Below are 27,278 nucleotides of genomic sequence, written 5' to 3'. Positions count from 1 at the left end.
GATTGACAGGAAGAAGTTCATATTTGCAAAGTGCTTTGAAATTCACCTAGGAGGGGCAAACTATTGCCAGATTTGATCTGTATTTTTAGGTATGTACTGACGAATGCCGGAGAGCCACTAAATGAACAGGAGGCTGAACTGATGATGAAAGAAGCTGATAAGGATGGAGATGGAACCATTGATTATGAAGGTACAGTATCCATACACAAGACTCTTTAGCAAATGAAAGGTGCACTGGGAAGAATACTCCCAAAAGCTTGTAGTCAGCAGTCTTGGATCTTTCTTGCCTTCCTCAGAAGCTTTGCCCACAGGAGTCACCCATTATGAGTAGATGTGTGTATTCCATACAGACAGTGTCATGCAACTGTGAGAGGGATGTGTGGTCTAGGAACAGAGGGCTGAATTCTAATGCTGGCTTTGACACCAACTCTCTCTGTAACCTTGGGAAATTCACTTAAGCTCCTTGTGCCTGAATCCCCATGACTTTGTGTGTCCCCTCCCCCCCCCCCCCAAATAAGGATAATATTTTCAAATCTCTTAGGAGGGTTTGTGAAGGTTAATTAGAGAATGTTTGTGAAGTGTATTTAACAAGATTTTAAAAGTGACAAATGATTATGATTGCCTCAGTTGTGGGTACCCAACTTGAGACATGTTAAAGGGGCTTGATTTTCAGAGGCTGGGTGGTCAGCACTGTCTGAAAATCAGGCTCCTTTAAGGTGTTTGAAGCTATGATTCCAAAATCACTAGTCACACTTGAAAAGTTTGGCCTCTGTGTGTGGTGTGAGTTCTAAATAGATATGACTTCAGGGCTGATAATTTAGCACCTTTCACCAGCACTAAATTAACTTTAAAATATTCATTAAGGAAACCAAACTCTCCAGTTAAGTAGTTCTTCCTGTAACAAGAAAAATGGGGACTGAAGTGCATGAACATTCATTTGTCAGCGACATCATTTATATAGCAGAATTCAAGAGGATTTGTCTCCTCCTCCAAAATAATTTGTCTATATGACATTTACAGTCTGTGTGAAACCAATTTTTATTTCTGTGCCTTCAATCTTCAACCTCCACAGAAATCTGTTGCCATTCCGAATGCAACCAGAAAGCACTGGAAAAATATCTGTTCATGGTTTGGATTGACATTAAAAGACTGGTCAATAAGTGGTTGAGTTTGATGCAACTACATTGTATTTTATCAGACCTTTCACCAGAAAGCAGTAGAAGCATACAGCAGAAAGAGATCCCAATACCAACCCATTATTGATACATTAGTCAGACTTCTTGGGAAGGGTTTGGATTTGTTACAGAGATTTTGGATGTCTCACTACACTGTCTTTTTATTAATATAGTATTGCCTTCAGAAATTTAATATTTCTCTGTTCTCCATTAGAAGATGAACAGAAATTTGTTTTCATTAACAATTTCCTAATAATACTTAGTCCTTATACTCGGTAGCTCTTTAGAAACACAGGTACAGCTGCACCAGCTCAGACATGTGATTCATCTTGTCCATTATTCTTTCTGTCAATGGCTGGCCCTAGCTGCTTCAGAGGAAGGTGCAAGAAATCCCATAGTTAAGCAATCTGCCCATCAAAAAAGTGCCTTCCCAAACCTCATGTTAATTAGAGGTTGGCTTGGGCCTTTGAGCATGCGGGTTTACATTCTTTTTCATCCTTGGGATGTTCTACAAATATCAATTCACCCCAACATCAAATTACCTCCATTTTATAGATACCCTCACAGTGATGTGCCCAAGGCCAAAAAGTGAGCCAGGATTAGAGCTTGGGAGTTCCTGGCTTTCAGCTCTGTGTTTAGATCATTGGACCAACTTCCTCTCCTTAATATAACCACCTGCTCCCTGCCCTAGCAACTGCCATCCTCCTATTCTGATGTCTTCTTTCCAGATCTCTGGTTATGTTTGCTACCATCTCAAGCAGGCCATTGTGGAGCAGGAGGAGGAAGGGAAGGAGGCCCTCCAACTACACAAACAGCTGTACAAAAAGAAGAGGGGGTAGCAGAGGGGCTTAATGTGCAGAGTTTGGATTCAGGTCTGAACATCCCTAAGGTTTGGGAAAGTCCAGATGCAGGAGCGCAATTCAGGCCCAACTCAAACTGCTTTTATGTCAACATGTTCAGTTTCCACCCCCATTTGCCACAATGTGAAATTCCCTGTTTATCACAGATGTATGTTGCCAATGCCTGGGGAGCACTTTGTCTGGGAGAAGCAGAGGCAAAGCAGGGGTGAGAGGCTTGTCTCTAACAATAGTTGACAGCTTAATTAGCTCCTCAAAGTTCATTACAGCATAACAGAATTTGCCTCCATAGCACCAGCTTGGCATGAGCCATTTTCTCACTGAAGAGCCAGAGCGGTAAAACTGAAGCCATCGGGTCTGCGTTGCTGCTGGTTTATTTTTAAATGCTCTGGCATTTCATTTGAGGTGCTGTGTAACTAAGGTTCTGTCAGTTTCACACTAACAGTTCTCTTCAGGTGAGAGCTGAGCAGGCAAATTCCCACTGAAAGAAGGAGGCGAGATTCTTGTGAGATGTGCAAAAGAAATTGCTCATGCCATTCTTTAACTGGAAGGGAAAATATTACAGTGTGAGAGGCAGCCCTCCCACTACACTTAGCCAATAAAGACTGATTAAAAAAAATTTACCCAAGGCAATTTAAAGACTCCCAGAGACTCCATTGGCCTTTGGATGAGACCCTCATTTTTGCTCTGGACTAGTGATTGTGTCATGACACTAAAAAACCTACTACATTTGCAAAGATCCCGGTAGGGCTTGTTCTCTGCTGTCATCACCCTGTGACTTCAGTGGAGCTGCAACAGAGAATTTGCCCTGTCGTCTGAGCATAGAGCTGGGAGATAGTGATGCATGTGATGTGAGGAAAGTGGGGATCCCCTTCAACTTCTGGAGAAAATCACCAGCTTTGGAAATTCAGATTTCAATGAACAAAGCACTGTTCAGCCAACAAGAATCCATCTAGTGTCCCTGTGCTTCAGGCCTATCTTGCTGAGTGAGCATTATAGAAGCATCCTGCAGTGCTGCTTGCCCTATCAACCTGTGATGAACCCACTCTATGGCTGAGCCAGCAGCACAAGGTGAGGCTAATAAATCCTGCCTTGTCTATGGTTCTCTCCCTCTCAGAGTTTGTGGCCATGATGACTGGAGAATCCTTTAAGCTTGTTCAATAGCATCCTGAAGAACCAGATCCTTTGTTATAAAGATCCTTCCTAGACACTCTCACCTGCAAGGACTGCAATTCTTCTCAAGATGCTGTGATCTGGAGATGTTTCCAAACACCGATCATACACTACCCACGTCTGAATGACTTCACCTGGCATTCACAGCAGAAGGAAGCTACAGACCAGAGCAGAGCTGAGATACTCCTCTCACAGCAGGTGCAGAAGCTCTTGCAGGACAGATTCAATTATTCAAGCAATCTGTTTTGGGCCATGAAAATCATACAAGAGCCATAATTTATGTTTATTAATAAACTTTATATAGAAAGTTTTTCCAATAGGGCTTTAAAGAGTCCTGTGAAAGGAACATAGCGTATTTGGGAAAGGAATGCATGTGCTTTGCCAAGATTCTCACTTCTCCTGTATAAATCATTCTTGGCACTGAGAATTGCTCCCAGGTCCACACCTACTTTTATGCATCTCAAAAACAGTTCACACCTTGGTTAGAAATGCCTAAACTTCACTTCTGCATGGTGGACTAAATAAAGCTACTCGAGGAAGTGCCTGAGAACATGAGTCATATTGCACTGAATTTCAGGCTTACAATAATTCAGTGTTTCAAGTGGGCTTGGAAAAACATTGAGGAAACCTGTGAAGTGATGCAGTCGGGGTTGGGTAACAGATGGAAAAGCCTGTAATGCCGCAAGCTGGTTCTGAACCAGAGCATAGCACACAAGGGGAAGGACACTGGACTTAGGGAAAGCAGAGGGAATCCTTGTAACACTGCATGTCTGTGCTCCAAACTACAAGTGGGTTAAAGCAAGCGATTAAGTCAGGAGAAAGCAAGGGGGAATTGGTCCGTCCTGGGACATGCGCTGTTCATTGTGGGCCAGATTTTCAAAAATATTTATTTAGACACCTAAAGGTGCAGATGGCACTTTTGAAAATCAATTTGATGCCTATCTGCCACTTTAGATCCAAATACCTTTGAAAATCTGGCCATTTGCCCCTATATTTTAGAATGAACTAGAAGTTATTTCTTCTAACCTACATGTACCCTCTTGCTCCATAAAGCTTTTTAATTTCAGAAGACCCACCATTCAACTCTTGCTGAGGGGAGGAAGCTCATAGGATCTTTGTCCAAAAGTATATGCTACCCTGTGAACTGTACATAGTGCTTATTTCTGCATAAGAGCTAGGACTCTTCCTCCTGCATCAGGTTATTGAAATGAAGTAGTTAAGTGAAGATATTCACCTGAAGACAAACACTCAAGAGGCAGCAGTTGTGGTTTTGGACTATATTTGAGGAATGTATATGTTGCAATGGTTTAACTAAAGATGTATTTTTAAACTGATTTAGTTAATCTAGTGCAAACCCCTGTGCGAACACTATTATTTCAACTGAAACTAGATTTATTGCAGTTTAGTTTGTCAGTTAGGAATCAGCTTAAGCTAAAACAGCAATGAGCCACTCTTAATCAAAATAAGAGTGTCCAGTTTTTAAACTGATTCAATAAACTGTCTCAACTCTCTTATGTAGACCAGGCCTAAACAAATGCTATCTCACCGGCAGGAGTAAAACTGAGCTGTTTGCAAGTGACACAGTCCAGTGGCTTTTCAGAAACCATTCTTTCCATGCTGGATTCAGAGAACTGAACAGGAAAGGTTTTTTTTGGCATCAACAAAGCTCAGACATCATTGAAAATATGATTGACAGTCTTCTTTAGCCTATTATACATTTGCATTGCAGTAATGCCTAGAGGCCTCAGTCAGGGATCGGGGCCTCCTTGTCCTAGGGTAATTATGAACTGGGTCCATAATATTTTCCATAGCACACAGCTCTCCAGTACAGGATAGTTCAAGCAGGCAGCATATACATATCTGTAGATTTCACAGAGGCTTCACTTTTATCCACAAATACTGTCCAGGCCAATCCTTGTCTTACTCCAGCAGCTGCCAGTCACATCCTCAAATGACTCCTCAAGCTCACCACGCTTGCTTTGCTTTGGTCAGTGAGAAAATGTGACTTGTTTCTACCAGCTCTGAGACAGCATGAAAAGCTCACACAGCACCCATCTCATGCTCAGCAAAGGATCCCAGTAGATCTCCTGCACCTGTATGCTCTTATGCAACAGCAGGCCTTTACTCCGTTCCAGCAATGCAATCACAGGAACATATCTCTAGGGTCCATAGTCATCTCCCCTCCTTAGGAAATTTTCCCTGTCCCAATCACTACTAGCCTGAACAAACCCTGTGTCCAAACATGAAGGACTCTCTCTGATTCCTAATACAGTATCTCATCTTTATTTACTAGCTTAGTCTTTCCTTTTAACCCTCTAGGGCTCTCCCTTCACTCACCTCAAGTAAAATAAGCAAATATTTTTTTCAAGCCTATCTTTATGTTGATTTCAAACAAGCACAGTTCACCAGAGGGTAATTCTTTCCCTAAACTGTCCTGGGGAAATCCCCCAGCTTCCTGGAAACCACCAGCCTCCCCACCAGACCACTTATAGGATAATTGAGAGCAGGTTTAATATTTCTTCCCATTATGGCCACAAACCTTCAGTGGTGGTAATTTCCCAGCATTTGTTTGCTAATAAAGCCTCCAATGTAGTGCAGGCTACCGGGTCTTTTGGGGATAATTTTACTTGCCTACTTTACAGGCGTGTTGGGAGGTATCATGATTGTGATATGATTCAGATGGTGCCAGTCTGTACCATAAACAAACACAAGTTGTCCCGGTGGTGGTTGGAAGTGCATTGCTAGCCCTTTGTACCTTGGCAATGGGCAGCAGATTAAAGCAGCAGGAGGAGCTCTCACCTTGCTAGCCAAGGAGGCTGGGGGATCTACGGCAGGGGACAGGTGAGGATGGGGAGCTGCACTCCCCACTTGATCAGCTGGGAATAGGAGCTAAAATGTGAAATGAGTTGAGTGGTGAGATGTAGGTATCAGTCCTACAATATGAGTAGGCCCCAGCATCTGCACAGAGTCCCACAGACTTCAGCAGGTCTCTGGTCAGGTACAGAGGTTCATTTGCATACCATGCATTGCAGAATCAGGGCTTAGTCCAGTTGGTAGCCTCCTTATCACCAAACCTCCAGCCAGTTTTGGCAAGTCTCAGCAGCGATACCTAGGACTGAAATGGCTGTAGAGACTGAATACACCTGAAAGCACCACCCTCCAAATCAGCCTTGAGGAGCAGTGGGGCAGGTTGCCCTGCCTGACCTACCTCAGGCTGTTCTATGGCCCTTGCCCATAGAACCTGAGCACCCTCAGTCACTACTGTATTTATCTTTGAAACATTTCTGTGAGGCAGATCCACAGGAGCCAAAGTGAGTAACAAGAAGTGGGGAAGATGGAGATATGCCCCTTCTCTCCTTACAATAAAATCTGGCTTTAACTAGGACAATTTCACAATGACCAGAATTACAATAAGCACATTGCAATTCATTGTGGAATGCCCTGGGCACATCTCATCGCATCCATGTACCTCATTGGGACTCTAGGGCAAAAGAGACACACCAGAGACTCAATCAGGTTTTACATTAATCCCAGTGCAGAACTTTGGGAGTTTTAGCCTGTGCTTCCTGAATACAAAGAGTGCAAACACAACCAATAACTGTACTGAAAGTAAAAAATTTTCATCTGAAAAATTGAATGGAAAATGGCCATTTTTCTCAACAAACAAATGTGCTGAAAATTTCCATCTCCTTTGAAATTTTCCAATTCATGAAAAAACAGAACCTGAAAATCCCCAAATTTGGAGGGGGGGTGGTATTGTCAAACCAGCTCTACTCAGTACATAACTTAGTATCGCATCTCAGTGCTTTGAAGTAAGAAGCTTCCCCTTAACTGTATCATATTACATTGGATCATTCTATATAACAAGAATACTCGGAAAGTCACTACAGTATCGTTATTGCAAAGTGCAGTGTTTGGGACCATTACCTTAGCATTGTTTAAGAGGGGAATGTATGTAAGAGAAACAGCAGGAATCTTTGTAGATAGAGGAGGCTGTGTTGTAGATGGGTTGTGAAAGAGGCAGGATTAACTTATGCAGCATTTCAGAACTCATGTAGCAAAAATAGCATTACGTGTCAGTAACCATACTGGCAAGTTAGAGTGAGCATGAACACTGAATTCTGTGTCAAGTTCCAGTACAAAATATGCTAACTGCCTGCCACAACACTGGCAGGGGAGATATGATGATACTCATTGTACCGGCAAAAATGTTGGCAACCACTAGAGAGCACCAAATTCCTAATAAGAGCACAGCTATGATATTAAAGTTGCTAACACAGCACCCCCACCAGAATGGGCCTGCTGCCAAGTTTGAGGGTGTAGAGATTGCTTGTGCAAAGATCTCTCACCAAGGAGGATGGCAAGCTTGATGAAGTCAAGACTGAGCTGTGAGCCATACTTCCTGAACCTAGTTATTTTAATAATGCCTAGCTCTTATCTAGCACTTTTCATCAGTAGAGCTTAAAGCACTTTACGAAAGAGGTCAGTATCATCCCCATTTTACAGATAGGGAAACTGAGGCACAGGGAGATGGCAGCCCAGATCCTCAAAGGTATTTTAGGCACTCACTCCCATCAAAATGAAAGGAGGCTCTAAGTCCAAGTGACTTGCCCAATGTCACTCAGCAGGCCAATAATACAATCCAGGTTCCCTGACACCTAGTCCAATGCTCTATTCTATCCACTAGACTAGACCACACTTCCCAGACAGGCCAGACTGCTAAACTAATCCACTGAGCAAAAGATAAGTTCCGGCTGGGAGTCACTAGTGAACACAGGGTTTAGCATGGGGGAACCTGCTGAGGACTCTCAAAATCAATTGACAGGCAAGGAGGGTGTTTAAGAACCTTGTTCCATCAAGGAAGTCACAAACAGTGGCCTTGGACTCAGGAGACCTGTGTTGATTTTCAACTCTGCCCAGGGCCTGCTGGGTGACCTTGGATGGGTCCTTGTAGCTCAGTTTACTCATCTGGAAGATAGAGATAATGCCACCAACCTCCTTTGTAAAGAGTTTTTGAGACCTACTGATAAAAAGTGTGATGAAAGAGCTAGGTGTAATTCACAGTACTATTTTTCCCCTTCTCCCTTTGGAATCAGACATACTGGACTTTCTCCATTTTAAAAATTGTTTTAATTGGAAGAACGTTCAGTAGGGCAAAACTAAGTAACCAAACAAAACATTTTAACAGTTCCACAGCATTTAGGGCCTTACAGATGTCACTTTACTTAACAGCAGGAAGTTACACTTGCAGTGAAATGCCAGTGCAGGCACAGCCAAGATGGCAAACAGCAACTGCAGTGTTATCAAAATTTGCTCTAGAAAAGTACAGTACAGAAAAAAGGAAACTGCAGAAATGGACTCCAGGCAGGAAAGCACTATGTGGCCTACTCCTATTTCTTTTGAGGTCCACAACCAAACGATTTCCAGCGATAGCAAGATCAGGCCCTTGCTCTTTGTTATGTCTGCAGCTAAGTGGAGTCAGTGATGTAGTCTGTCCCTATAGCATTTAATCTCCAGTACGGAGGAATGTAAGTTGAGCAACCAGGCTACTTAGGCAGCAAAGTATGTCAGCGAGTCAGGGGCACGTGATCTGAGAAAGGCAGTTCCAACCACACTGAGGTACCAGGTGCAGTTCAGGCTCTATATCATTTCCCCTCATTAAATGTCTTTTGCAGCAGCCTTAACTCAGTCATTAAGTTCCCATTTGGGCTGGAATCAAACAAGTAACTTCTTTTGTTTGTGAAGTTTGCTGTACAAAACACCCCTAATCACTTCAAAGAGCAGAAGAGTGTTCCATATACTCATGAACTCCTGTTACCAAACACCAGGACTTCTGGGCCAATTTGCAGATGTGCTGAACCAGGGACAACTTCACTGAAGCCAATGGGAGCTGCAAATCTAAAGTACAACTCCTCTTTGGCAGCTCTTGTTCATCCAGTACCATCACAGGCTGGCAAAAGCAGGAGTGGTTTTTGCAAAGCCAGGTACAGATGTTAGGAACCAGATTCCAGCTTGTAACAGGTCCTCTACCCACCCCTCTTCCTGAGGCCCACTGGTGTCCCCAATAAAACCAGTTCTTCAGCCCCTGCAGCTTTATTTACACCAGGTTCTCCCACCACCAGTGATATACTATATACAGCTTGCAGGCCTTAAGATCTCCTCTTCCACACAGCCTGGAGACTGACCTTCCCCCTGACCATTCCCCCTTCTGCCTGCCAGCCTTTATAGCCTCTGAACCCTCAGGCCCGCTGGTGCAGCCAGTTCCAAAGGCCAGGCACCAGACTTCTCTCCAGCCCCAATCTATTTCCCACCCACCACCAGGGTAGGGTAAGACTTAATTGAGCCTTCTACAACTCAGGCCAAAAAAAAAAAAAATCAAATCCTACAGAAAACAGTTTTAAAGAAAAAACTGATACTAAATGCTAAAAGTTGGTGCAGAATTCCCTGGTTTGGTAGGTTTGTGTTAAAACTACCACTCACTTCCAACCCCAGCTGAGCCTCTTTGCTTCTAGTACGAGTCAGACTAGTCACTAATTCCAGTCAGTAGGGAGCTTAAAAACGTCACCAGTGTGAATAGGGCTAGGAGGGAGAAAAAAAACAGCCCCAGGGCCCAGCCAAACACCTTTGTAAGAACAGAGGACAGCATTGGAAATACAAGTTTACACATCACTCTTCCCTCCCAATCCCTTTGTACCTGCGCTTCACTTGAGAGTGCAGATGAATGAGAGAGAGTCCCAGGGGTGAAATACCAGCAGAACAGGTCTCTGTTGTAATTCCAGAAACTAGATCAAAATAAACCCTCCCTAGAGAACAAGAATGGAAGTGGGAAAGGCATAACACCCACGCCACCTGCCATAGTGCCTTGTCACCTCTCAGCTTAAAATGGTACTAGAAGATGCTAAAATGATTTTGCGACAACTTAAACTGGCAATTATAGTCCAACCTGAACCCCATCTACAAAGACCATTCTCCTCTAATGAAAGGCTGAGCTCACAAGTCTGAAAGCTGGTGATGGCTAAAGGAAAAACAGTAAACGGGAAAGATGACCTGCTTCCCTTTGTGCTATGCATCTAAGGCCCCATCTACACGATGCGTGAAATTCGATTTTAGATACGCAATTTCAGCTACAGGAATAGCGTAGCTGAAATCGAATATCTAAAATCGAGTTACTCACCCGTCTTCACCGCGCCGAATCGATGTGCGCGGCTCGCAAAGTCGAATCTGGAACTCCGTTTGTTTTGGTGGAGTTCCGGAATCGATGTAAGCGCGCTCTGGGTTCGATATATCCCCATCTAGACGAGACGCGATATATCGAACCCAGAGCTTTCGATTTTAACGCGCCGAAATGGCGCGTCGTATAGACGTGGCCTAAGTAGCAGTAAACAGCTTTCCAGAGCAGTACAATCATAGATTAGTCCCCCCAGAGCAGTGGTTCATTCATATAGAAACTGGGGACGTTTTCCCCCCTAGGTTTATCTCCTGGCAGTGCAGCTTCCCCCCCAAAGAGGATAGTTTTCTGCAATAAATACGCATTTGCTAACTATGTCACAAGGAACTACTTACTTTTGAGACTGGTGTGGCTTCCCCTCCCTTTTAGCCTTGGTCCTGTGCACTGTTCTGATAGTTCAATCATTACCAGTGTGTAGGGCTTCAGTTCTCAAACAAGTAGCTACTACATGGGTACTGGAAATGCTTACTGCTGGGTAAGCAGCAGCAGTGCCCTATTCAATGGGGATTTTTGCCCAATACAGTTGTTGCAGCTGTGGCTTTTCTGACCTTCATCTTTTCCCTCCTCCTGAGTTCAGCTTACCCCTGTTTCTAAAAGATTTTGTGCACTCAGTTTCCTCCCTACAGTTGCAGTAAAGAGGAGACAGAATATCACACTGCCACTGGAAAAAGTATCTGAACAATCAGAGTTTATTCAACCTCAAAGGACTAGGATTTCTTGTACCTGCAGTTTTAAGGGACAGAAGGTTTATACGGTTTCCATGCACACACAAAAACGCTTATAGTGTGTAAGCCCCACAGTCCCAAGGAAACACAGTGTGGAGTTGAGCTACATGATATAAAAGATCCCTTCAATTCTCATTTCTATTGTTCTAAGCGTCACAGATCTTTCCTTGAAGAGATTTTTATTGGACACTTTTCTCTGTAACCTTTATCTTAGGTTACTTAGAACTCACAATGGCAGATGGTTTGCTTTAAAAGGTTAAAATTTTATTTATAGTTTAAAAAAATCAGTGAAATATAAAATAAAAATCCCATAAGAAGGTCAAGCATTGCAGTTTTAACTTTTCACTTTTTCTGAAATTCATACTACTGACTTTTTGTGCTGATGAGGCATTCAATATTTACCAGACCATTTAGTTTTTCAGACCCATTGGGTTCAGTCAGCAAAAAGCATGAATACTTGAAATACTTTAATAATACCAAACCATGTATAAAAGTTTCTCCTGGAGGCTAATTTGCACTGTAACTGACAAAACTAACAAGCATCAACCTCCCTCTCCCCATCTTGAAAATGATGGGTTTTTTTAATGATTCGGGTCGCCTATAACTGGCACAAATGTCTTTTCCCTTGTCTCTCCTATCACTGTGGAAATAACAATGTGCATAGTAGAGTTCTGGAGTGCCATTTTCCTTCAGTTTAAAGAACATTCGCCGTTACGTAGCAACGAGTTCAGTGCTTCAGCAATTTGCTGGACAGTTAACCTTCTCAAAAGAAGAGACAAGCTATAGAAGCTCTTGAATTTGCACTTGATCAAGACTCCATTTCTGTCTCAAGTTTGGGAAACTCCATCTTCTGTTCAGGAACAATGCACTGTTTCCGTCATTCTTGCATCTAATGAAGGTGTCGCTATCGCAGAACCATGCCCCTTGCCCTTTTCATTGCTATATCAGTACAAGGGATTATTTTTCATTGGCAGGACCCAAGTAGCATCCATGTATCACCCATACAGGGTATTTTTAAACTGCTGTCCTCCTGTTTCATTTAATACCCTAGAAGCATCAACAGAAGATTACTGCAATTGCAGGAAACATTCCTCCCACATGACAGATCATTGCTACAGACATCAGATTAGGCATCTTCCCATGGTTACTTGCATATAAGATCAAACTTTTAATGTCTTTAGTACTTCAAGGTCCTTGTATTCTCCCTCACCTCTAAATGGGCTAGAGGGGAGGTTGGCCTTGTGCTTCAACTTGTGGTTCTTCTGAACTTGGCTGTGTCTCCAGTTCACCGGCCACAGGAGCAGATGAACCGTGGTGCTGATTTGGCTCTTCTGGTGCCACCGGCTCAAGGATGTCATTGAGCTTCTGGCCCACCAACACCGTCTCGATGTAGGGCTTAGCCATTTTGATGGCCTCATCATATGAGGGTGGCAACTCCATTGCATAGAGGCTGTAGGCTGGGGGAGACATGGTGCTCCTATCCATATCCCCAAATGGAAGTGGAAGTGGGGCGCTCTGGGGGTACTGGAAAGAGCTGTATGCTGAAAAGAGAAGGCACAATAGGGCTTGAACAAGTGAATAAAAGACATCTTTGTATAAAGATCTGACATTATTTTTCCAGTAAATTAGTGCATCTATAACTGTGGCATAGATGGAACCAGCCAGCAATTGGGAAAAAATGCTTCTGTTTATACACATCTAGTTATTACAATGAGGTGTGTGACATAATGGGTACATGCTGTAATCCAGACACCAGGAGACTTATTAGTTGGGCTTCTACCATTCTGGTTTTGTGCTACAGCTCCTGTAAGAAGCAGTTTGGCTGAAACGGACAGATGTGAGGTAGAACAAGAAGGCGGGGCAAGAATGGATGTGTGAGGACATGCACAAGGCCAGCCCATCAGGGATTTATTTGAACCTTTAGAGCACTAAACTCCGGTTGCCTTCTGCCTCTTGCTCACTGAGCCTCTCTCTGCCTGTTTCCCCATCTACAACATGTGGGATGATAGTATCTCAGAGGCCCTGAAGTGTTGTGAGGATTAGTTTGTGTCTGATTTGAAGATGTGAAGTGCCAGGAGTATTGCACACCCAAGTGCTACCCTCTCCAGAATTAGAGCCTGAAGTACCCCTGAATAAAAGCCCCTGAAGAACACTCACAGGTCACCGTGCTGTGGGCGGTGCTATCGCCATCAACGGCAATGACTGTCAAATCGTAGGGGCGTCTAGGAAAGGTTTGAACTGGGGGTCTCTTCTTTCGGCAGCAGAACTTCACACAGCTCGCTGTGATGCCACATAGCAGGAGCATGAACACGGTCAGTAGAATCAGCCTAGGAGATGCAGAGAGAGAGAAGCCCATTACTTTATTATTGATGCTTTTCTTCTTCTATGAATGGAAGAGATTTAACTCCTAAGGAGGCTCTTTTCAAGGCCTGGCTTACCTACTATATAGAAGTCTTTTTTAATTGGTGCTGGCTCCATTTGTGTGTAAATGCCAGCATGAGAAAAGCCAGTCACAAAACAGTCAGCTTAATATCCACAAGCTTTGGTGCTACTGATCACCTGTTAAACCCTTCCTGACTCAGGGATGGTGTTAAGTTAAAAAATACACAGGCCAAACTTTCAGCTAGTGTAAGTAAGCATGGCTCCACTGACTTTAACTGAATCCAGTGAGTCTGTTTATGTGATTAAGACTAAGTATGTAAGTCTTTGAAGGACCAGGGTCTGTATTTATAAAGCACTGCAGAAGTTTTATAGTGCAGTGTGTATCTTTGTGGTGCCATCTCTATCTGCTGTATAACCTCATAATACACAAGGCCTAAGTCAGTATTCTACAGAGTAAATGAGGGCAGTGCAAGAGTTTGGACTTCAAAAGGTGTTGTTTTCCCAGCATTCCCATCTGGACTTCTACACAAAACCAGATCTAGACCTCTGATCCACTTAAGTCCTCAAAATAGTGCATAAGTGAGATTTAATGGGGCATAGGCATTTAATGGTGTATTGCCCCTCTACCCAGGGGTCAATTCCACCCAATATACCTAAAATCTAGATTTTGGTGCTTCTGGCTCCCCTCTCAAATTTAAATTCTGGAGTTTTTTCCATTGTTGAAAGTGTTCTTGAATGAGTTTAAGTGTTCTCATGAGCTAGTTAAGCAATAAGGTATGCCATGCTGGGATTGGGTTGCAAGAAGAAAGAGACACAAGGTCAAAGATTTAAGTATTCTCGTGGTACTGTGGAGGGAGCTGCTCGAGAACAGCTGACACACCAGAATTCCATGTTCTGATTCCTTCCCTCCCCCACAATACACACATAGGTCAGAAGAAGAGACCCCAACAGTATTGTTTTCTGCCTCTCCTCCAACCAATTTAAAGGTAATACTGACAGATCAAAAGCATGCCTCCAAAATAATTCCTTCTTAGCACTCCTAGATTACTAAAGATGACAATGTAAAAGTAATACTGCAGGAGATATTTAAATCCAAATAAACTGTTTTATTTTATTTTAATGAGAACATTTCTATTAGTATTAGGGTCACATAAACATAACCCTCACCCACAAAATCTGGAATTTGGAACCTACATTGAACAATAGCTAAAATTCCATACCACAGGCTTTAGTACTCCATGGGAATCCAATACCTTCCTTGACCCCCGGGATCTGAACCACAGTTTCCTGCACTCCCAGGACAACACTTATGAAATTGCTGTTTTAACAAAGCCAGGTTTCTTTCTTGTTCAGAAGTGAAGTTAGATTCTTCAAAACTAACCTCTGATCAGCAGCTATAAGTTCCTGGAGTTTCAAGCCATTTAAGATTACTTTAAAAAATAAAACGTAGAAAATTCAGAACACAGCAATGGCAGAACAGGAAGTAACTGATATTCAGTGCTGGCTTTTACATTTCATAGTATAAAAGCTTGCTGGAACTTCATAATAAAACATTGCACCGGAGTGAGCAGAATATGACCTCATCACCAACCAATCAGATCTTCCAAGAGCTATGAGGATAAACCTTTATGATTCCACATTCTGAGACGGACTTCTGAGGGAAGTGATGATACTGTACACTGCTATAATAGTGTAGCAGTTCTGAACAGCAAACTATGATAAATTAGTTTTACTGTTTATAAATGCTGACAGCTGCCTTCAAGCCAGTCAAAGTGTCAATTAATTTTTGAAACAGTTCTGCATATCAACTCCCACTGAAAGGGTTTAGAATATTTGTAGAAGCCTAAACTAGTCCAAATGCTAAGCTGTAGTTAACACTGGCCAATTTGCACTCTATTCCCTCATTAAGTTTTACAGCATACATCCTGAGATGCACACTCTGTAGCTGCAAGCCAAGATGCATGTAGCCTGCAATACAATGGAGCGACTGATCTGTCTATTACAATAGTGTTTGCCTATTTGTTTTCTCCCCTTTTTAAGTCATAAAATGAGCCAATAAAAAAAGGTTACCGATCAATGACAAGGATTTCAGCAAGCCGTGTAAGAAAGAGCATCATAATCCAACCATCTTCTCTCCCATAAAAGGGAGAGAGGAATAAACTCACGCATAAGCAAAACCTGATGGCCATGAGCTGACAAGTCCACTACACTGCACTGCTGATCCCTCTCCAAGCAAAGATTCAGCAAGTGGTCTGTTTAGAAGGGGTGCACGATGGCTTTGGATTCAAGCTGTAACATGTCAGAGTTATGGGGATGGAATACTCATCTAGGAACATGTCCCACGTTGTATGGTTTTGCTTACGTTTTCATCTAGCTAGTGTGGGTTGTATTCCTCTGGCACCTTTCATTTCGCCACAGGCAGACTTGGCTAAGTCCTCCTCTTTGATTCAGGATCAGAGAAGTGTGTCTTTATTCACTCATTCCCACTATTTATTTGTTTGCGTCATCTCCCAAACGTCTTGTATGTTAAGTAAAATAAATCTGAACTTACCAGACATACCACAGGCTAGTCCAGTTAGAATTATTCCGAGCACACCTGGAAATGAAGGTGGATAATATTTGAATGTAACGACTGAGATTAGTTAAGTTTAGTAACAAAGCAACTAAATTTCACACTAATTGCAGAGTAGAAAAGGAAATTAAGAATTTAAGAAAATGAAGCTAAAAACGAACTCTGTGCTTTGTTTCATAAGATCACTGTAAACCATTTAACAGTACCTCTATTAAAGACAACTCAGATGTTGCAATGCAAATTGTAAAACAAACTCTTTATTCCTGGTGATATTTCCTAGTTTCTTGGATAGACAGCTATTTAGGCTAAGAAAATTAGCCATTGAAAGTCACAGCTCCCTTAGATGCATCCGAAAATTCCAGCCTAAGGCAGCTTTTTCATCCTAAATTATTCTTATAGTACTTTTGCCATGGCTGTAATACAAACAAAAGTGCTGTAATGGCAGCTGCCTATAAATATAAAAAAGATGACATCACTTCTCCAATAGCCAAATTGCCAGAGAGGCAGAAAAACAGTATTGCATTTAGCAAGTTGTATGCATTTAGTATACAGAAAACCAATTTGTGCATCCAGTCAATAGGCTGTATTCACTCTTTTGTGGCATTTTAACATAGTAGATATAATCAGAATATGAAGACTGAAGTTACTCAAAAGTTAGCTGATTTTTGAGAGTGAAGATGCTGGAGGCTGCACTTATTTTTACTACAAACAGAAGCTCAGTCCACACCCGGAGAGGAAAAGACGGCAAAACGGCATTTCGAAGAACAGTCAAGTATGAATGAAAGGATCTTTCACCCCAACCTCCTGAGTAGGTAGGATTGAAAGGAAAAGAAAAGATGAGCTGAACTGGCTTAATCAAATCCGTGGGTTGTTCTCCTAGGCAGAGGCTTTCCATAGAGAAAAGATAAACAGCAAAAGTCCAAGCAGCCGCCTAAATATGTCAGTAAAGAATTCCACTGTGCCACATCATGATTAAAACAGCGTCAGAACTAGCCTTTGCCATAGCGAGGGAGCTTTTACTTACTGGTCGGGGCTATCGCAGTTACCCTGGGAAGAGCAGAGCGCTGCCTGGGGAAGGAAGGAATCAGCATCAGATACAAACCGCGAGCGTGCATGGAAGCAGATAACCAAAGGCAGAGAGCCCCGAGTCTCAGAGGCCCTTGCTTGGCTAGCTGCATAGAGATTTGTCGTTCAATGTATAACCTCAGCCTCCCAGTGCGTTTGCAAGTTAAACCCATCACATTGCAAATAACCGTGCAAGCACAATCAAATATCCGCGCCGCGCTCAAAGCCCTCAGAGGGGTCCCGCCATGAGCTCTGTGACTTAAGCCCGTCTCCAGAGAAGGGAATTTAATCAATACATAATAGCGCTTCCACGTAAAGAAGCGGCCGCTGGTGAGAACAAGACACGCCTGCCGAGCAGCCGAGGGAGAAGGTACAGGAAAGGGGCACCATATGCAATGTACGTGCCTAGTTAAGCTGGCTGCTCAGAGCTGCCCTGGGGGCCAACAGGTTTTAAAGCCACAGGAAAGTTTCTTTAGGTTGGGGCTTGTCTGCGAGAACCTTTCCTCGCGAGGCGAGCCCGCAGAAAGCAGCTGGAGCGAACGCACGTGCTCCTGCCTGCGAACAAAGAGCTCCACGGACCCACCTGCAACAGCAGTAAGCTCCAGCCCGTGCACAGCCGATGCACCTTGCCAGCCATGCTCCAAAGCAGCTGGGGGAGAAGAATCGGGTCCCCTACGTCCAGAAATGCCTCCAACAACCCTGCAGAGATCAAGTCTTGCAAAGCCAGAAGAGCCCTCCTGGGATTGTACCAAGCTCTGCAATCCTACAGGCTAGCTTGTCGCTTCTGCGCAATATTTATCATCTTCCCTCCTCTGACTGCGGCTCAGATTCCTCTGAAGCTCCGCCCACCAGAGAGGGAGGCCCGCCCCTCCTTTTGCTGGCCTGGTTCATTGCAGCAGGAGGGGGCTGGCACTGAGATGGATCAGAGGGGGGTGTTGGAGGAGTGATTCCACACGGCTCTGACTACGGGAGGATCCCGTGCTCGCTGCAAAAACCACCACCCAGACCAGTTCACAAAGGGACAGCAGCGTCCTCCAGCGCGTTTGGCACAGCCCTCCTAGGGAGGGTGCTCGGAGCTGGCACCTGTGACTCGGGCCCCAGGTTAAGGAATAGCAGCCTCTCCCATTGCCCCAAAAACCTGTCTAGTCTCCACCTTTAAACATCTAATGGCATCCTTGCCAAGGAATTCATGTTACTTGTTCATTTCTCATGAGCCAAGCCTGAGCCGCTCTCCCCATGACATCATCTGCCTTACAAAACGGGGGCAACCACTGGAAGAATGGAGAAGCAGAGGGGCTAAGTAACCACTGTCAGCTACAGTCAGACCCCATCAGTGCGTGGCCTGTATGATTCGGCTGCTGACAGCATGCATATACCTGCCACCTGTCTCAATTCTAGTGGTTTGTTTTACTAGAGCACTGTAGGAACGGACCCCCTTCTTTACAGCAGTCTTCTGTCACACTGACTCACAGTTCCCAGTTTTACTGAGCAGTTAAAGACCCACCTACAATACACAACTGATTTTTGCTGATCCCCTGGTTAGTCACTGCTAACAGGCTATCCTGTGTGTTATGAAGCACCATCTACTGTGCTGCACCTCTTGGTGAACTTTATATGTCTTTCCCCTCTAGAAATTTCACAGATGAATCACTAGAGTTGGGAGCTGGGGTCTGGGAAGTGCACAATGACATATGGGATAAGAACATAAGAGTGGCCATTCTAGGTCAGACCAAAAGTCCATCTAGCTCAATATCCTGTCTTCCGACAGTGGCCAAGGTGCCCTAGAGAGAATGAACAGAACAGGTAACCATCAAATGATCCATTCGGTGTGGCTCATTCTCAGCTTTTGGCAAACAGAGACTAAACAGAGGAGCACGCAGGGAATGGCACTTTCAGGGAATACACTGTAGTTCTGACCAGGATTGTGTTGCTAATTATGCCAAATACTATACAGTGCTTTCTTTGCACAGAGTGCATTAAAATGCACACTAATAAGAATAGTCTGTGCTTATGTTTTGTCACAGGGAAATTCAGGCAGGATATAGGGGAGAGTAGTGAAAGAAATGTGAAAATTTCAAAGTGAAAAAAGCCTGGAGAGTGGAGGAGGTTTTTGCTTTCTGTTTCAAATATTCAAAATTGGTCCACCTTTTGGGAAAAAAAGATTGGAAATATCAATTTTTCATTTCAAAATTGGAGAGAAAGAAGAGCCTGTTATTCACTCAGAATTGCCCTGTTTTGAGGAATAACAATGTGATGTTTTTGCAGAAATGTCATGAACATTAAATTTCTAGATCACAAATGGCCCAAAAAAATGAGGTGCAGATAAATTTTTGCTTGAAATGTCACAGAAAAAAATGTAATCACCTTTACAAGGTTCCAGTGATCGCATCTGTATATAAATAAAGGAGACCTTTTTCTTTCCGGTCCCTGCTGTGGTTCTCCTCTCTGCAGCCTGGACATGGATTGATTTCAGTGGGACTGCTCTCAGTAAGTAAAGTAAAAAATGTACAGGATAGTCTTTGCAGGATAGGGTCCTTACCATGAGCATAGAACTTCCACTGACATCAAAAGAACAGAATATGCAGAAGAAATCTGTAATGCAGATAAAAGATCCACACAGTGAATCAGGGAGGATTCTCTTGCCCTTAAAGTATAAGGAAATATGGAGTTCAGTCATCTTTAAAGAACGGCATCCTGGAGCCTGCAACAAGACTCAGATATGTGACTAAAAGGACAATACGAGGTAATAGGAGAGGTAATTGGAAACATGTGATAATGATGGTATATGGCTGGGAAAACGAGGAAAAGGAAAAGATGATTAGAGCTGAAGAGCTGAGGAGTTTATTAGTTAAATCAAGTGAATGGTGCAATGGAAAAACAAACATTGATGATGAGTCCTGGGAAAAGTGTGCTGAAGATATGGTGGAAGGAGAGATGGAACTGATAAAAGTTATGACTGTCTGGAATCAAATTTAGATCTGTCTGGATAGGGGCAGCTCTAGACATTTCACCGCCCCAAGCATGGCGGCATGCCGCGGGAGGCGCTCTGCCAGTCCGCAGGTCCCACGGCTTTGGTGGACCTCCCGCAGGCATGCCCTCCCAGCGACCGGCGGAGCACCCTCCACAGCATGCCGCCCCAAGCGTGCACTTGGCGTGCTGGGGCCTGGAGCCACCCCTGTGTCTGGAGGAGGCAACATTTTAAGACCTGCACAAAATTCCCTGAAGAGGCTGCTCAGGTGCCTGCTTGCTTCTCAGAAGCATGTATCTGAGGGCTAGTCTACATTAGAAATGCTCCAGCAGTTGCGCCGCTGCAGCACGTCTGGTGGAGACGCTGTATGCCGACGGACGAGAACTCCAATAAAAGCACCTCTACGACAGGCGGCCGGTAATGTTGTTGGCGAGAGAAGCTTTCTTGTCAACATAGCATTGTCCACACGAGCGCTGAGGTCAGTGTAACTTACATTGCTCAGCGGGGTGGCTTATTCACGCCTGAAAGACATAACTTATAACAACTTATATCAACATAGGTGGATGCACTACAACAAATGAGATTCTTCCCGATACTTTAACATAACATGAGACTGATAGTTTGGACTCAGGCTTGATGGAAGTTTGGAAGTATGAGTGGATTTCAAAAACATTATGGCATCCATAGGGAGAATAGTTTGGAGGTGCCAAGATCTTAGGATCCACCCTTAGAATGGAAACATTTGGTAGAGTTATTATGTAAGGCTACGTCTTCACTACCCGCCGTATCGGCAGGTAGCAATCCATTGCTCGGGGATTGATATATCACATCTCATCTAGACGCGATATATCGATCCCCGAACACGCTTATATCGATTCTGGAATTCCACCAAGCCGAGCGGAGTTGCAGAATCGACAGGGGGAGCCGCGGACGTCGATCCCGCGCCGTGAGGACGGTAAGTAATTCGATCTTAGATACTTCGACTTCAGCTACGTTATTCACGTAGCTGAAGTTGCGTATCTAAGATCGATTTTCCCCTGTAGTGTAGACCAGCCCTAAGCCTTATAAACTGAAAGTGCTTTGTGGATCAGGGCTGGGTTGTGTCATTAACTGAGACATTTACCTACAGGGACACCAGGGTCATGAGATTGTTGCTCATGCAGGAAGTGCTGCATTCACTAAGTGTTGAGTAACCTCTCAAAAGTCAGTGGCTATGCAGAATATATCTAAGTGACGTAGATATGAAATCAGGGCTTACTCCATGTGTCCTCACACTTCCCCTCCATCACTAAAAATAACAAGCTAGATGTTGCTCTCCAAGAATGAAAGAGTCGAACAGGATCTAGAGTTCTATAAAAATGAGAGTGGGGCCTGAGGCTGGAAGTTCACATCCAAACTTCCCCAAAAGTACAGGGAGGCTTGGATCTGGTGACCCTGTTTGGATCCATCTTACAAAGATGCATCTGAACTTCTGAAGTTCACATCCAGATGGATCCAGATCCAAACTTCTCCAATGCTTGTAGAGGGAAGAAGTTTAGGGTCCAAAGAGATTTAGAAACAGTGATCCAAGTCAGGACCATATCTAACAAATAGGGGAAAAGTCTTTTGCATATTCCACCTCTTCACCCATCCACATCTCAGTCCTACCCTTACTCACATGAGTAATTCCACTGACTTTATAAATGTTGGACTTGATGCTGGTCTGATTTGCACAGGAGTAAATCAGAGTAACTGTTGAATTCTGAGGAGTTATACTGCTATAAAACCAGATGAAAATCAAACCTAGTTACTTAATTCGATCTGCTCACATGAGTAAAGGCTACAAGATCAGACTCATGATAGTGATTTAAATAGAGGTACTTGATCCAGCAAAATGTAAAAGCTGTGGCAAGAGAGAACACATCCAAGTTTGTTATAGGTAGATTCCAATCTCTGATTTCATCATGTACAGGGAGACCTGTTCTGCTTAAGGTACTTTGCATTGTTGGATTGATGTGAAGTACCCAGAATTTAAAATATTCCCAGGAACATTGTTGTATATGCAATAATGTGTGTCCTGTTCAAGAAACAATTCCACAGATGTGAAGTTTAACCTGTGAGCTTTAAGCTTCTGCTGAAGTGTCATGTGAATGAATGCCTGAGGGCAATGGGCTATACCTGGAGTTATTTAGGGCATTTAGCAGAAAGAGTTGGGGTGGGAGCAGAGCTCTGATAGTATGACTTTAAAGATAATATATTTTCTTCACATCCACTCCCCAAGTTCTCTCTCTCTCTAGGTTAGAAAAACAGCCCCACCTACATAAGTGGCATAGGGCGTGATCTTGCGAGGTGCAAAGTGCCTTCAGTCTCCGTGGAAGCCAATGGGAGTAGAAGGTGTGTGATACCTTCAGGAGTGGAAGATGCTCAACAACAGACAGGATCAGATGCATAACAAACCGAGCCCGTAAATAAACCTGCCTTTTGTGATTATTTAGGTCCTAACTCATCAGGACATGTTTCCTTCAAATTAATTATTGTTCATCTGAGTCAGCTTTCTTTGAAACATCTGATGTGACAGATACATGTGGCAAGCCCATGAGTCAACAATACATTCAACTGATAAACAATGGTGCTTTTTATAGCATTTTATTTTTCTGAGGATCTCAAAGTACTTAATAAACATGAAGCTTCACAGTGCCTCCAGAGAGGAAAGCAAGGGTTATTCTACCCATTTACAAAATGGGTAAAACAGGCACAAAAGTAAAGTGACTTGTCCAAGGCCACAGAGCCAAGACTAGAACCCTTATTCTTAGTTCTCTGCTCCAGTCACAAGACTGACTATCCAGGGATTGAGAAGAGATTAGTTACTAATTTTCTCACTATGTCTTCTAGTCATAGTCTTTCCCCCTAACCCTGGGTCTTTTGTCTTTTGCATATTAGTATTATTTGTGCTAGTTGTGCCAAAGGCTCCTGTAAGAACTGGATTCCTATGACACTAGCTACTGTACAAACACACAATGTGACCCAATCCCTGCCTGGAAGAACCGACATTCACAAATATGTTACATGTTTTGTATCCTTCCTAAAAAAAAAAAAATCTAAACAAAGAAACTCAAATTAATTTCAAAACCCTCCTCCTGCTGATGTAACACTGGGAACTTTGGAAAAACATTCCATACGGAAGTATATTATGTTTGTTATGATTTGGATTTATTATCCCCTTTTTCATTCGTTGACGTGAATCAGGAGTAATTCCATTGAAATCAATGGAGATATTGTAGGGAAGGTGAGACCAGAATCAGGTGCGGTGCCCACGAAGTCACTTGGTCTGGTTGCTTAAGCGAAAGTTTTTGATGCATGCTGTCATCATCAGGATTGTCACATTCCCAGAAATCATTGCAATGCCACAGACCAGGGTAGCGAATGAGTCTGTGGCAGATGAAGGGGTGAGAAGCAAATTCCCTGTTTGCATGCCAATGTCCTGAGCTACAAAAATGAAGGAAAGGGAAATATGTGAGAATAATTGGGAAATAACACAATTCAGGCCTGGTGTCTGCAGGTGCCTCTTCATTAACTTGCACCTGCTCATACCAAGTCTGAATTAGTCCTGCAGAGCTTACCATGGGCTATTTGGTCATTAAGGGGCTCTTTCGCATCTGTGCAGGGATATAGGAGAGAGAAAGGGCCTCTTAATGACCAGATGTCAGCCCATGGTAACTCCCCACCTTGCACAGGGCACTGTAAGTCTATCTGTGTGACGGCTCCAGGTTTGCAACTGGAAGGGATGAGGCAGGGAATAGACCGAGCTTTGGCACTGCCTACATTGATGTTTGACTACACCTGAGCAAAAAGTACCACAGATTATTCCCCCTCTCCCCCAACCAGGGAACCTCACCTGGAACAATGCCACACTCAGTCCTACTGCTGGTCCACTGTCCTCCCTCTCAGAGCTTCTCATGGAGCACTTGTTTACATGCCATCCCCTAATATGGCTGCTTGCAAAGGAGCATAGGGTGGGAGCTAAGAATCCTGAGTTCTAGTCCTGCCTCTGATAGGCTAGGTCACTAGGAGTGAGTTACTTCCCATCTTTGTGCTTCTGTAAAATGGGGGAAATGAGCCAAATCCTGGCAAGTGCTGAGCCTCTGAAATTCCAAAGTGAAAAGTATTAATAAATAAAGTAAGAATAATAATGGTGCAAATTAACAAAAGCCAAATATATAGGGTCAGCTCCTCAGCCAGTGTAGAGCCATTGAAGTTAATAGAGCAGAACTGATATACAGCAGCTAATCTGACTCTAAAAGTTTAAAATATCCCTTTACCAGCAGAGAGATCAACCTTTACACTAGTGGTTTTCAAACTTTTGTACTGGTGACCCCTTTCACATAGCAAGCCTCTGAGTGTGACTCCCCGTTATAAATTAAAACAGTTTTTTATATATTTAACACCCTAATAAATGCTGGCTGCAAAGCAGGGTGGAGGCTGACAGCTCGTGACCCCCCATGTCTATGTCACAAACCCTGATGGTAAAGTAATTTTCGCATGTACCAATTTAAGGTCTTCACACCATATTCCTGCGGTGAAGAATCAAGGCACTTTCTTTTGCATTTGGTTTTCAGTTTCCAGCAATGGCCACTTATGTTGGGCTTTGTACAGTCCGAGTGCACCATAAATAAAAGTCTGGTAATATAGTGCAAAAGGCAGAGATGGGTATGGTGTGAACACAACCTGGACAGTCCATCATCCTTCAGTTATAATTCTATCTTTGTCAGACAGGGTTTATCTACTTGGAGACACTCAGAAAAAATTAATCTGAATTAACAAGTGTGTGAATTTAAAGTAGATTAGTTAAACCCTTGTAAATTGTGTGGCTGTAATTCATGTTATCTATGAATTAAATTAAACTGAATTAAGATTACTTTAATTCTGAATGAAAGTGTCCACACAGGGGTTTAATGCAGTGTAATTTATCCACTACTTCCCACTTTAGTTAATTCAGATTAATTTTGCTGAGTGTCCCCATATAGATAAACCCTCAGTCCCTCTGGCACTGTCTACACTTAAAATGTTACAATGGCACAGCTATATTCACTCTAGGGTAGGGAGAACCTTTTCTGTTGCTGTAGTTAAGCCATCTCTCTGAGAGATATTTGCTAGATTGACAGAAGAATTCTTCTTTTGACCTAGCGCTGTCTACTCTGGGGGTTAAGTTGGCATAGTTACATCTTTCACACTCCTGAGAGACGTAGCTATGCCAATGTAAGTTTTCAGCATAGACCAGCCCTCTGTGCCTTTGGCCAAATGGTTTATTCTCTCTATGCACTATTTCCCCATCTGTAAAATGGAGTGAATACTATTTACTGCAGGAATGTGAGAATTAATTATAGTGTTTAAAGTCAGTGTGTCAGTGATAAATAGTGGCAGTATTATTGCATCCTGGACCTGGTGTTGCGTGACAGTAAGGAGAAAATGTTTTTAAGAAGTATCAGATCAAGTATATTCACACAGAGTGCAGTAGTAACAGGACTTTACTGAGTTTTGCATTATTTTGAGACCATATTAATATTTGCAGAGGTTAGAAATAGGCCTACCCCATACACCTTGGTTTGGACACCCTGGTATTTGGACCTGGATTTGGATCTGATTCAGAATTTTGCAACCCCAGATCATTTCTAGGTTTTGCATCTTTTAGGCCTGTTTCTGTTCCTGTGGAAGTAATGGCAAAACGGATTTCAATGTGTGGCTGAGAATTGGGCTCTGCTGAAACTAAGTGGACCACAGAGTGCTTCTCATGGGGCCCAATCTCCTTGGTAAATTCTGACAATTTAGTCTTTTGAGTGGTTATTCTATGGATAGCTGCTGTCACTGTGGAACATTCCTATAGGATTTAACAGATTGCTAATCTTTCTATAGATTTTTTTTAACCAGTCTACAGGCTTTGATAACTGGGACGTCTGGGGGAGATGGTGTAAATCTTATGCCGGGCCTGCTCATATCCAAAGCAGGTCTCCTAAGTGAACAATGTTGGTGAAGAAAGCCAGTAAGCCAGATCCATAACTTAGGGATAAGGATTAGTTCTAAGGGCAGTGTTCGTTGCGCATGGACACTATGGTTTAAAAGTCACGTAGAAAGGATTTCATTCCCTGTTAAACTCCATGAGTTTTCAGAATAATTTTTATAGATCTTTGAGTAATTGAGTAATAGAATCCTACAGGTTTTATTGCTGTTACATAGGAATTTTCCATGAGGACCAGGACACACACCCTAGGGCATTTGAGGAGGAGTTAGAAACTTATCTTATCTGTTGTAATGTCCCACTATCTAACCACTCATGCCAAAAGTTCACAATGACTTTGGTCCATCTCTTGTCTAGCATTTCCCAAGTCTGTCAGCAGTCACATGTCCAAAAGTCCATGAATGTGACCATCAAGTACCTGTGCACCCTCAGGCACTCAAGTAGTTAACTTTATATCACCACGTGGAGTTAGAATAACAATGGACATTGTTCAGAAGGGACTTTTCAAAAGGCTGATCTCTCTGGGAGCAGATTGTTGTGCAATTTCAGGGTGTAAAGCAATCCATTTGGGTGATAAAGGCAGGAGTGGTAAATTCTTTTAAAACCCTTCTGGTTTGAAAATCTACATATTTACCCTTTACTGTTAAGAGACATTACCTTACCTTTGTTCACATCTTGTATTCTTTCCTCAGGGACATGCTAGAAGAATACAAGCCCCTACAGAGGAAATGGAGTATCATCACCTTAGATTAAATACAAATATCGTGTCTTATGCTGAGTGTACTGAGGAGGCTAAGGGGTCAGGAGTAGACTAGTGAAGAGATCTTCTGCCTCTGATACAAGCAGCAGGGCAGGATTTTTAGCAAGCACTCAGAAGAACACAAGACCCAGGGCCTATCTTCCACACAAAGCATCCAAAGAGATTCAGTGATGTACGCTACAGCCTGCAGCAAGAGCTAGTCAAAGGAACATGTGCTGCTTTTCAAAAGGAAGGTAAACTGTGCTCTGTTGTTTGTCATCCCATCTCACTCAATGATGTTCTGATTTGTGCTGATCGAGTGGCTCAGGTCCCAGTTAGGATCCCTCAGACTCTACTCCACACCTTTTCCATGCCCCTCCATCATGTTAAGATGTGGTTCTG

At 43.2% G+C, this 27,278-nt stretch overlaps 2 protein-coding genes across 9 annotated transcripts in view; one reads left to right on the top strand and one right to left on the bottom strand.

Annotated features, from left to right (window-relative positions):
* CALML6 (calmodulin like 6) overlaps positions 1–27,278 on the top strand; it is a 207,150-nt gene that overhangs the window by 55,918 nt on the left and 123,954 nt on the right. For 4 of the 8 annotated variants that reach the window (XM_075060264.1, XM_075060265.1, XM_075060263.1 and 1 more), the window contains 2 exons: positions 90–190; positions 3,150–3,751. In XM_075060264.1, the coding sequence (XP_074916365.1) occupies positions 90–190; positions 3,150–3,196 (148 nt within the window). In that variant the 3' untranslated portion in view covers positions 3,197–3,751. Of the gene's footprint in view, positions 1–89; positions 191–3,149; positions 3,752–19,628; positions 19,701–22,421; positions 22,445–27,278 lie in introns of those variants that run through there. The other 4 variants (XM_075060266.1, XM_075060267.1, XM_075060271.1 and 1 more) reach the window with 3 other exon arrangements.
* On the bottom strand, positions 10,580–17,912 carry TMEM52 (transmembrane protein 52). The gene is made up of 5 exons (XM_032780083.2): positions 17,761–17,912; positions 17,137–17,180; positions 16,092–16,136; positions 13,316–13,485; positions 10,580–12,699 (listed from the first exon to the last, which is right to left on the bottom strand). The coding sequence occupies exons 1-5, from the start codon at positions 17,812–17,814 to the stop codon at positions 12,380–12,382; spliced, it is 633 nt and encodes a 210-aa protein (XP_032635974.1). The 5' UTR covers positions 17,815–17,912; the 3' UTR covers positions 10,580–12,379.

This window comes from Chelonoidis abingdonii, chromosome 23, assembly GCF_003597395.2.
Source record: "Chelonoidis abingdonii isolate Lonesome George chromosome 23, CheloAbing_2.0, whole genome shotgun sequence".
NCBI lineage: Eukaryota > Metazoa > Chordata > Testudines > Testudinidae > Chelonoidis > Chelonoidis abingdonii.
This window is presented reverse-complemented; position numbering and strand designations above follow the sequence as displayed.

Excerpts from the sequence above, each read along its gene's own strand:
- TMEM52 (XM_032780083.2), bottom strand. The coding sequence starts at position 17,814 with ATGGCTGGCAAGGTGCATCGGCTGTGCACGGGCTGGAGCTTACTGCTG. Across the intron at positions 16,137-17,136 it reads AACTGCGATAGCCCCGACCA|GTGTGCTCGGAATAATTCTA; the intron begins GTAAGTAAAAGC and ends CTTCATTTCCAG. Across the intron at positions 13,486-16,091 it reads ACTAGCCTGTGGTATGTCTG|GCTGATTCTACTGACCGTGT; the intron begins GTAAGTTCAGAT and ends TGCATCTCCTAG.